At 38.5% G+C, this 12,272-nt stretch overlaps 1 protein-coding gene across 5 annotated transcripts in view; it reads left to right on the top strand.

Moving 5' to 3' along the window:
• The window catches only part of Nbea (neurobeachin), a 558,359-nt gene that overhangs the window by 144,769 nt on the left and 401,318 nt on the right, over positions 1–12,272 (top strand). For all 5 annotated transcript variants that reach the window (XM_052730144.1, XM_052730145.1, XM_052730143.1 and 2 more), the window contains one exon: positions 3,421–3,529. In XM_052730144.1, the coding sequence (XP_052586104.1) occupies positions 3,421–3,529 (109 nt within the window). The remainder of the gene's footprint in view (positions 1–3,420; positions 3,530–12,272) is intronic.

The following is a 12,272-nucleotide window of genomic DNA, read 5'->3' as shown; positions in this document are numbered from 1 at the left end:
AAGTCAGATAGCTCTTTTATCTAAATATTTAAAGGGTGGGGCTCAGCGATGGCTCAGCAGGTAAAGACACTGGTTGCTCTCCTGAGGACCCAGGTTCCATCCCGACATCCACAGTGACTCACACCCATATGTAACTGCGGTCCCTGAGGTTCCAGTGCTCTCCTATGGCCTCCATGACCACTGCATGCATATGATGCTCAAACATACATGAAGGCAAAACACTTACACACGTAAAAGAAATGCTTACAGGATTATGCATAGCTGTCAGTTTACAAAAAGGAAATACAGGACAAGCATGATGATACAAAAACTTTAGAACAAAACAGACTCACAAATGAATTGAATGAATACAGAAAGAGGGAAATAGTAATTTATGATTCAGAAAATAGCAAAGATTATGAAGGCCGATTTGAAATAAAAATGATAAATCATAGTTTAAATCCCAAGAAAAAATGTGAGTATATAAGCCATATTTATTAGAGATATGAAAAGAATTTCCTTCCTTAACTAACACTCTCTAAAATCACCATGTCACCACTTATCCTTGGCATCCTGCAGAACACTCCTAAACCCAGCAGAATGATTTACAGTGCCATGCATCATGATCCAGGGTGTGTCATATATTGGACTTTAATACATAAAACAAACTGCAGAGACATTAAGGAAGTCTTCGATAAAATAAATGTCTCAGACAAAAACAATTAAATCAGATTAAATGAATCAGCAACAGAAACGGAATAAACCTTATAAATATCCTTATAAATATCTTATAAATATCCTCTGGTCAAAAAGGATGTCATAAAATTTGAATATAATTGAACCAAGTGAAAATAAACCCAGAACATAAGACAATTATTGAATTCTTAGGATTTCTATCAGGGAAAGTCTCCAGCCATATTCTAAATTTCCTTATTTATTTAAGAAGCAAGAAAACACCTTAGCCTTCAGCCTGGTATTTCTATACATAAACATCTACTTCAGAGAAGAGAAAACATGTTTGTTTTTGTCAGCGCTCTTGAGTATTCTTAGTACCATTATTTATGGTTAAGTAATGGAAGGAATCCAAAGTTTATCAGCTCTGTGATTTCTTACAATTGAAATTTCTTTTTTTTTTGGGGGGGGGGTTTCGAGACAGGGTTTCTCTGTGTAGCTTTGCGCCTTTCCTGGATCTCACTCTGTAGACCAGGCTGGCCTCGAACTCACAGAGATCCACCTGGCTCTGCCTCCCGAGTGCTGGGATTAAAGGCATGCGCCACCACCGCCCGGCCACAATTGAAATTTCTTAACAAAGTTCACCAACTACAACATGCTATGATATAATGGGCCCCCTAACCATGATACACAGAAAAAACACAAGCAAAAAGCTATACATTTTAGGGTCCTCCTTTGGGGAATGTCTACAGCACAGATTTGTTGCTGCTTTGGACTGGCAGTGGGAATGAGGATTGAGTGTAAATAGGCCCAACGAAACTTTCAGGATGATGAAAATGCTTTATAACTGGATTGTGGAGATAGTCATAAAACACTATAAGTTGTTTAGAACGCTCATTTTGCTTGCAAAAATGTTTGAATTTTATAGTGTGTATATTATGATAGTAGAGTTATTAGCAAGAGATTTGAAAAGAAAGTTTTAAAAACCTTAGAAATTATAGTTTAGTATCACTTTTTATTTGGGGAAAACCTTCAAAATATACAAATACGCAAAAAAGAAAAAAAACACACAGCCAAGTTAATAAATTTGTGGTGGTTGGTAGTATATAAAAAAAGGTACCATATAAAAAAGAGAAGATTAAAAATGAAGGGTAATATATTGTACATATAATAAGAAAGAAAACAATTGAGAAGATGAAAGAAAAAAAAGGAAAAGTCATTGCAGAGGACACCAGAAAAAAAAAGTTCATTTAATACTCATCGAGTTGTCAGACTTGAAAACTTTTGACTTTAGTAGGTGTTGGCAAGAATGTGCATCACTGGTAATTTTACAGTTACTGGGAAAATTATATATTGATATATGGATTTTGGAGAATAATTTAACATTTTTTCCTTTGGTTTTTGAACATAGGATTTCCTTGTGTAGCCCTGGCTGTCCTTGAATTTGTTCTGTAAACCAGGCTGGCCTCAAATTCACAGAGATCAGCTTGCTTCTGCCTCCTGAATGCTGGGATTAAAGACATGTACCACCACTGCCTGGTGTTTTAACAATTTTTTAAAAAGACAGATAACTTATGATGTATGACTCAAGTAATTCTCTTCTTAATATAGGGGATTATTTCATAGCTGTACAGATGTCCATGCAGTATTGCTACTGATAACGAGATATTAGAGGCAACATGAAAGAACATAAGCAGGAGAAATTGACTTAATATATAATTCATATACTGGCAAAAAATTCGATCATCTAATGTTATTTAGGAGTGAAATTTAGTGACTTAAAATTGCCTTTGAAATCTTAATATAATCAATAAAGTTATGAAAGAGAGTAGTATATAGAACCATTTATTTAAAAGCTGATAAATTGAGAAACAGAAGTATAACTTGATGAATTTATGCCCCTCTAATAAAAGAATAAAGACATACATGGAAATCTGAAGCAAAAGTTATGTCATCAGTTATGCTTGAACAGGAGGAGAAAGAATCAGGGACCGGCACACTGTTTTGTGACTGCCCTGCTGTTACACAATTCCTTCTTTTTCTAAGAAGAGTCTTCGATTGGAGAGGTGCCTTAGTTAGTAAGGTGCCTGTCTCACAAGCATGACAACTTGAGATTGGATCCCTAGCACCTATTAAAAACCGGGCATACTGGTACATGTGTGTACCTCAGTGCTGGAGGAGGGGACACAGAGATAGACACAGTCTTCTGAAGGTTCTACAATCTTCCCAAACAGTGACCAAGCCTTTCCATACAAGAACCTACAGGGGACATTGCACATTCATACCAAGAAAGGAGGGGAGCATTGAGATCGGTGGAAGTAAACAGAGCAGTGGTTAATCTGTGGGCAACTGTAGAATTAAGCACTGATGAAATGGAGGATTATTTTCTCTTTGACTCCAATATCAAGGGTACATGTTCACTTTTACCATCATTTAGATTGTTTTAATGTTAAGATTTGCTACAGAATATATTAGAGACTTGGAATGATGTATTCTGTGGATTAGGGTTAAATTATAAAAACCTTCTAGATAATTACTAGAATCTGGAAATAATAACTGCCAATCATCATATATGGTTATGTAATTTGAATATGTCTCATATTTTAATTGTATGGAGGATTTCCTTGAGAACTATTTAAATAAAGCTGTAGGCTATTAGCAGGTAACTAGCTGTGTTATGAACTGTTGCTACTTTTTATAGAGGAAGGTTGATAAAATAATTGTATGATTCTGCATTTGTTTGTAAGTGTTTACCTCCATTTTCTCCAGGCGAAAAGTTGAAATTATGCATACCCACAGTCTCTTCACTCTTCTTGGAGAAAGACTGATGCTGCATACAAACACTGTAACTGTCACCACATACAACACACTTTATGAGGTAAAGTAAAAACAAAAGCTGTGACAAGAGTTCTTAGTGTGTATGTATACTAGAAACCTTTGTGTGTGATGGAGAGAACATCCCAATCACTACAGATGAGGCTGAATACTGTGCTAGTTAGTTTTGTCTACTAGACATATCTGGGAAAAGGGATCTGATTTGAGAAAATGCATGAGATTGGCCTATGGGAAGACACTTGATTAGTGATTGATGTCGAAGGGGCTAGCCCATTGTGGGCAGTGCCACCTTTCAGAAGATAGTCCTAGGTTGTATTAAAAAAAAAAAAAAGCAGGCTAAGCATGCCATGTGTAGCAAGCCAGTAAACAATGTTTTTTCATGGCCTCTGCTTCAGTTCTTGCCTTGAGTCCCTGCCCTGACTTCCTTCAGAGATGGAGTGTGACCTGAGAGTTGTAAACTGAAACAAACCCTTTTTTCCCCAAGTTGCTTTTGGTCATGATTTTTGTCACAACAACAGAAACCCTAACTAAGACAAATGCATAGCTTATATTTTCATTCTTTTACAAACACTTCCACATGTCCTGTATAGGTTTGCTGATTTGCTTCATAGTCTTCCCACACAGACAGTATTCACATATATTGTGAATATTAGTTCTACTTCCATATCCAGTACTCTCCTCCATTTCTAATATGCAGTAACTACCCACCTTAAGATAGAGTTGACATTGAGATGAAGTGTAGGTAAGAATTATTTGTAAAAGTGATGTCCTGAATTGTGTTCAAATCTCACCATTTCCATATAGAATCCCCCTCTCAACCCATCTTACAAAGTGTCTTAGTCACTGTAATAGTGCTGTGAAGAGACACCATAGCCAAGGCAACTCTTATAAAAGAAAGTATTTGATTGAGGTGGCTCCCTTAAAGTTTCAGAGGTTCAGACCATTATCGTGGCAGGTAGCATGGTGGCATACAGGCAGACATGGTACTGGCTACATCTTGATCAGACAGAAATGGGGAATAGACTGTCACACTGGGAAGTATCTTAAACGTAGGAGAACTCAAAACCCACCCCCACAGTGACACACTTCCTCCAACAAGGCCAAATCTACTCCAACAAAGCCACACTTCCTTAAAAGTGCCACTCCCTTTAGGGGTCATTTTCTTTCAAACCACCACATTCCATTCCCTGCCCCTCAAAAGTTTGTAGCCATATCATAATGCAAAAATGTACTCAGTCCAACTTCAACAGTCCCCATAGTCTGTAACAGTCTCAAAGTTGTTTCAAAGTACAAAGTCTCTTCTGAGACTCATTGGAATCTCTTGACTGTAATCCCCTGTGAAATTAAAATCAAAAAGCAAATCACATATTTGTAGCAGGCTTTTTCTTTTGGACCACCAACCAGTTCCTAAATCATGACAGAGAGACGTACTAGTTTTGAATGCTTGGCCTTAGCTTAGCTCTTATTTTAATCTGTTTCTCTTTATCTACATTTTGCCTCAAGACTTTTTATTTACCTTTCTTTCAGTATATGTGTGTCTAGCTGGCTGATGGCTACCTGGCTGACCCGCCCAGGATGTCTGCCTTTCTTTCTCCCTCATTCTCTCCTGTCGTTCTTTTCTCTTCGGATTCCTCCTCCTATTTATTTTCTCTGCTCTCCAGACCCACCAATCCTTTCTCTGCCTAACTATTGCCATTCAGCTTTTTTGTTTTTTTGAGACAGGGTTTCTCTGTTTAGCTTTTGGTGCCTGTCCTGGAACTCACATTGTAGACCAAGCTGGTCTTGAACTCACAGAGATTCACTTGCCTCTACCTCCCAAGTGCTGGGATTAAAGACATGAACCACCACCACCCAGCCCCATTCAGCTTTTTCTTAGACCAGTCAAGTGCCTTAGGCAGGCAATGTGAAATAGCAACACATTTTTTCTTAATTAAGCAAATGCAGCACAAACAAATGTAACACACCTTTACGTCATCAAAGTAATATTCTGCAGCATAAACAAATGTGGCATATCTTTGCCTAGTTAAATATTTCACAACACAGACTTCCAGCATATAATGGCACAGGATGTACATTACCATTCCAAAACATAGGGAAGGGAGCATAGTGAGGAAATATTGGACCAAAGGAAGATTGAAAACAAGCTGGGCAAACTCCAAACTCTGCATCTCCATGTCTAATGTCAAAATGCTCTTTAGATTTCTAACTGTATTCAGCTGTGTTGACAGCAACATACTTCTTTCTGTTGGGCTGGTTCTATTCCCTGTTAGCAGCTTTCCAAGGCAGGTATCACACAACTCTGGTATCTCTACATCTTGGGGTCTCCAAGGCAATCTAGGCTTCAGCTTCACAGTTTCATGCAATAACCTCTCTAGGCCTCCATTCAGGGATACTCCTGATACTGCCTGGCCCCAGAGTCTCTCCTTCATCTTGGAACAAAACCTATAACCACTTTATTCTATCCTTAACTCTAAAGCCATAACCATGTGGCCAAAGCTGCCAAGTTCTTCTGCATGCTGGGACTGGAACATGGCCCTTTGTTCAGTCACATCTTCACCAACTTTCTGTTTTTGATGGTTCCCTTCACTGCCTAGTTTGGCTGTTCTGGAACTTGCTCTGTAGACCAGGCTGGCCACAAACTCAAGAGATCCACCAGCCTCTGCCTTCTGAGTGCTGGGATTAAAGGTGTGCACTACCACACTCAGGTCTAAGCTTTTTTTTAATTCTTCTTCACAAGTTGGAAACTTAGCTGGCTGGGCTCTTCCCCTGAGGTCACCACTCCTTTTATTCCATTTCTGAGTCTGTTTATCTCCTTGAACACAGGATTTAGTTCTATTCCACGTTTTTTTCTATTTCCTCCTTTTATCATTAAATTTTACATTTTGTAATTTACCCTGCTCAGCTTCTTCCTTTTCATTATAAATCTTCATTAGAGTGACCACTAATAACCCCATGACAGAGTCTATACTAGGCTGTTTTGAGATTTCCTTTGCCAAAGGAATTAACCCAAAACTCTTCACTTTAACTTTGGAGAAACTCTTTGGACAAGGGCAAAAAGCCGCCACATTCTTCACCAAAATATCACTAGAATGATTTCTCGACCACATACTAATATTCTTCTCCTCTGAAACTTCTTGATCCCCACAGTTCAAATCATTTTAAGCACCACTGTCTTCCACGCTCCTACTAGAATGGCCTGTTAAGCAGCACTTAAAGCATTCATTCCACTACTTTCATCACCCAAAGAACCAAAGTCCAAATTCCTCCAAACAAAAACATAGTCTGGCCTGTCACACCAATGCCCCCATCCCTGATACCATACTCTGTCTCAGTTAGGGTTTTTATTGCTGCGAAGAGACACCATGGCCAAGGCAACTCTTATAAAGAAACATTTAATTGAGGTGGTTCACTTACAGTTTGAGAGGTTCAGTCCATTATCATGATGGGAAGCATGGTAGCATGCCAGCAGACATAGTGCAGTCTACATCTTGATCAGAAGGAAATGGAATAGACTGTCACACTGGAAGGTATCTTGAGCATGGGAGAACTCAAAGCCCACCCCCACAGTGACACACTTCCTCCAAGAAGGCCACCTCCTAATAGTGCCACTCTCTTTGGGGGCCATTTTCTTTCACACCACCACAGATACCATGGCCAATGAAATGCTTATAAAAGAAAACATTTAATTGAGGGCTGCTTACAGTGTCAAAGGGTAGCTCCATTATCATCATTGCAGGAAGAACTACTGCATGCAAGCCAGTTCTGGAGCAGAATCTGAGAGCTTGGCAGGCAGAAAGAGGGTGACACTGACTGGTAGTCTTTTAAAGCCTCAGTGCCCACCTCTAGTGACACATCTCCTCTAACAAGGCCACACATACTCTATTAAGGCCACACCTCTTAATCTTTCCAAACAGTTCACCAGCTGAGGGAGTAAACATGAAAATATATTAGCCCACAGAAGCCATTCTCATTCAAACTGTCACACAAAGTAACCTGCACGTACGCTGCCTTACAAACGCCAGTAAAATGTCAGGTCTGTTCCTGTATATTCATCTGAATTCTTCTTTCTTCATTTTGTCTTCAGTGAGCTTCCCTTGCTTCTGTAGTGTGCTGGCAAACATATAGAAGTGAAGGATATTTTTTATCTTCTTAAGGGTTGGAAATAATCAAAAGCAGACTAATATGCGATATGGAAAATTTATATGAGATGCAAATTTCATGGTCCATGTATAGTTTTATTGGCTTGATGCTGATTGGTTTTGACATTCCCTGCAGCAGTGTTTGTCACCCCCCTCCTTACTTTGCACTACAGCCTGATTCAGTAGGAATCATGGTAGTGCAGTAACTCAACAGTGATTCACATGACACTTGACTGTTGCTGGAGATTTCTCCAGTCCTACTGGGGCCTGCAGCCACTCAGACCTAAGTAAACACACAGAGACTTATATTACTTATAAACTGTATGGCCGTGGCAGGCTTCTTGCTATCCAGTTCTTATATCTTAAATTAACCCATTTCTGTTAATCTGTATGTTGCCACGTGGCTTGTGGATTACTGGTACTTTACATCTTTCTTCTCATGGTGGCAGTGGCAGCTGGCAGCATCTCCTGACTCAGCCTTCCTGTTCCCAGAATTCTCTTTTCTATACTTCCTACCTGGCTACTGGCCAATCAGCATTTTATTTATCAACCAATCAGAGCAACACATTCACAGCATACAGAACATATCCACAGCACTTAACTTACCAAATCTTACTGTAATTTTATTTTTTAAAAAATAATAGTGTGCACCTGTCATTTCTGATTAGAAGAACATTATTTCTTAACTCACAATTTTAAGAAACAGTGAATTGTGGATTCTTTGTTATGGGCATAGACAGCAAGGCCTTGTGTCTCTTACATGGGAGCTATAGTTACATCAAAATATTCATCAACATTATTAAACTCAGAAAAGCAACTTTTGGAACATATAAAATATATCATCATTATATATATTTTTGTAGATTTCAAAATAATATAGGGCAAATTCCAACTCCCTTTTTCATGTAAACTGTGGACCATATTTGGTTCCCTTCCAGGTTTTGTGTAGTTCTCAAGTGAGATAATTTAATTGTGTTCAGTATCCATAAACAAAGTCTGGGAATCTAAACATGTGCAAGTATAGTCATGAATAACTGTGCAATGTTGTGACCCTGTCAAGTATGTGTCATAGGAATATCACCCATATCATCCTAACTAGTGTTTGCTGACCTTGGCACTTCTGCAACAGAAATGTAGCTCCTCTCTGCTGTCTTTATTAAACAGTCTGTTTTACTTATCACGATATATGAAGAGCGCTAACATGCATTCATGATAAACATACAAAATAAAATGTACCCCTGTGCCTCTATTACTACTCAAAATAAGTATAAAGATTCTCAATCACACTTGCAACTCTTAACAGCGTATCATCTTATACGTAGCCTTTAGCCCTTTTCAATATTTAATAATATCTTACTAATGTATCTTTTTATTACAGTATTATTGACTTTTAGGAGGTCAGAGTAGTTGTTTTGGATAATGAGCCAGTAAATATATTTAGGCTTTGTTGGTTACATGATTCTCAGAAGGAGCCATGGGTGATATGACTCAAATGGGCTATATTCCAATAAGACTGCATTACAGGAAAGTTTGGCTACATATGGTCCCAGGCCTTGGTCTGTTGACGCTTCATCTGCAGCATTCTGTTTTGCTATTTTATGCCATCTTTTCTCACCTGCTTCCATGTACAGACATAGGAGTGGGTAACAATGAAACATCTTGGTCTTTGTTTTACCGCTTCTGAATTTATCATGTTCACTGTTGTTAGTCATTCCTCAAATTGCTTGATTTGTAGACTCTATCAGCTACCAATGCTGTTTTTGAATTATTCAACTTTCCTGTTTTAAGAAGTACATGCAGAACTGAATAAATACCCATAGAGTGGATTGTACTGTGCAGTGTGTTGAGGTGGTTTCCTTCTATTCTCCTTTGTGTTTTGAGACAGTGACTGATACTATATATCATCATAATAGTAACTCCTTTTTTTGGGTACTTCTTAGGACATTACCCCTTGTGAATGCTATGTGTCTATTACCTCAAGTCTTAAAACCAGTATTCAGTTATTGATACTTTTATCGAATCTTAAAACAGACATACTGAGACTCAAGATTACATAATTTTTTCCCAATAACATATGCTCATGAAATAGGTAGGTTACATATACCTAAGAGGAAAAATAGCAAAATTGCCTTCAATAAGTTACATGAAAATTTTCTTTTGAACCAAAGCCTTGCTACAGTGTCAAATATGGGCTCTGAATGCTGATGTCTAGTATTGATTTACTTTGTGTCTTCATTTTCTAACCAGTTAGTTTGCTTTGGCTTATGGTGCTTATTTGGGTTTTTCAGCATTTACTTATGTGAATTTCTGACCCTCTGCTTGTTTTGTTATTATTGACAATCGAATAGGAAGTCAATGAATCCTTACATGGAAGTAACAGTGCAGTGTAGCATCATATTTTAAATTTCAAAGTTAATTGTATGCTCCTAGTCTGAAAACTACAATATACCATGTTCATGTGCACACTCGAATTTCTGATGGACTTCCTGAGACTGGCTCAGTGGTGAATACAGCAACATCTTACCAAACACCTGTCCATGTTTTGCTGCTGAGATCCAGGTTTGGGTCTCTGTTTAAGTCTTTATTAAGCAAAGCCAAGCTGTTTCTGACTCTGTTAGAGTGGAGAAAATGCAATAGGTGTGAATCCTCTGACAGTGTATGATCCAGAGATTCTAAAATGGGAATGAAAAAAAATACTGAGTTCTTGTATCAGTCAGTCACTATGTATGTCTTTTAAATGATAATCATAACGGATAGAAATAAGTTTTGAAGGACTCTGAGTTATTAATGAACTCATTTCAAAAGGTAGAATTAATGTAAATATACTAAAAGTTAGGAAGATAGTTTCTGATTGTTCAGTCCTGCTGATTCTATTCAGCAGTATAAGTTTCTTCACCTAGGCTTTAGTCAGTGCTACCAACAGGACGTGTTGAATTATGAAATTGTGTTTGAATGAATTGCTAGTTCTGGGTCATCACAGTTTGAAGATTGTATCACTTGGGGCTGCTGTCATTTATTGCAAAATAACTAAATTCAGCCAGATGGTGGTGGCATGGGCCTTTAATCCCAGCACTCAGGAGGCAGAGGCAGATGGATGTCTGTGAGTTTTAGGTCAGCCTGGTCTACCAGCTGAGTTTCAGGACAGTCAGAGCTGATTACAGAAAAACCCTGTCTTGAAAAACCAAAAACACAAAAAACAAAACACAACAAAAAAACCAAATGTACAAACCAGCCAACCAACCAAAAAACTAAACTTATGACAGACAGTAATAAAATATATGTTATTTAAGTCAGTGTTCTGAAAATCCTATTATGATAAAAAGTATTTCATTTAAAACTCATATTGAGATAATATGTACATGAAATAATGTCTATTAAACTAAAATCAGACTTTTTCAACAAGTATTTTTCATTAATTTAGTTCTTTGATTTCATACATGAATGTATATAATTCATTCTGGTTACTCTCTTCTTCCACATTTTCTTCTCTCATCCTCTCTTGTCAATGCCTACTTTTCCTTACCTGACCTTTTCCAAGACTCATGACTTTTGGCTTTATTTTGTGACCCATTTAGCTTAATGAGGGCCATCTGTGTGACCTCCCGATTAGAATTTTCCATTGGAGCCTGATGGGGTCACAGTGCTGGGTACATAGCTAAAGGCAGTGATCTCCCATTCTCTGAATCTATCAATAGATGTCTTAGTTACTTTTCTGTTTCTGTGATAGGACACCATGACAAAGACAACTTATAGAAGAAAGAGTTTATTGGGGGCTTATAGTGTCAGAGGGTGAGTCCATAGCCATCATTGTGGGGAACATGGCATCAGGTAGGCAGTCATACATAGTTCTAGAGCAGTAGCTGAGAGCTTATATACTTATCCACCAGTAGGAGGAAGAAAGCCATCTAGAAATGGCCTGAGCTTTTGAAACCCCATAGCCCACTTCCAGTGAGACATCTCCTTCAACAAGACCACACCTCCTAATTCTTCCCAAACAGTTCCACCAACTACTGACCAAGAATTCAAATATATAAGCCCTTGGGGGCCATTCTTATTCAAACTACCATGGTAGGAAATAGTTTGTTAGTGGCCATCCCAAGTACTTGCCCCATCCTTGCCTGACTGTTGATGGGGTATCCTTCTTTAGACCAAGTTCAGTCATCCATAGTTGTGGGAAGCTCTTGATTGCAGTTGATCTATATTGCCTAGGAGATGGCATTTCTCAGCACTTTCCCCTGTCTTCTGACTCTAACATTCTTTCATCTTCCTCCTCCACAGTGTAGACAAATTTCTAAACCATCTTATTAAATAAGAAACAAAGAGCCAAATACAGGGGTGAAAGCTGTAGAAATCAGAGTAATAGCCACCAACTAACCTTCGCTCACCATGTTGCCATAGCTTCCCAAGAGAGCCAAACCAGCTTCTTCCTGTCCAACCTGTGCCTTTCTTGCCATGCTGTTCTGCTTTCTCATTGGCTCTAAGCCCAGCCACATCACTTCCTCGTCACTGTCTGTCTATACAAACCTCCAGGTCTCTATGGTTGGTACTGGGATTAAAGGTGTGCGTCACCACACTTGGCTGTGTCCTTGAGCACACAGAGACTCTGCCTGCCATGTGATCGGATTAAGGGCATGTGCCGCCACTGCC

This window comes from Peromyscus californicus, unplaced genomic scaffold, assembly GCF_007827085.1.
Source record: "Peromyscus californicus insignis strain IS unplaced genomic scaffold, ASM782708v3 Scaffold_9__1_contigs__length_137607984, whole genome shotgun sequence".
Classification (NCBI taxonomy): domain Eukaryota; kingdom Metazoa; phylum Chordata; class Mammalia; order Rodentia; family Cricetidae; genus Peromyscus; species Peromyscus californicus.
Note: the sequence above shows the minus strand (reverse complement) of the source record. Positions and strands in the feature narration are given on the sequence as shown.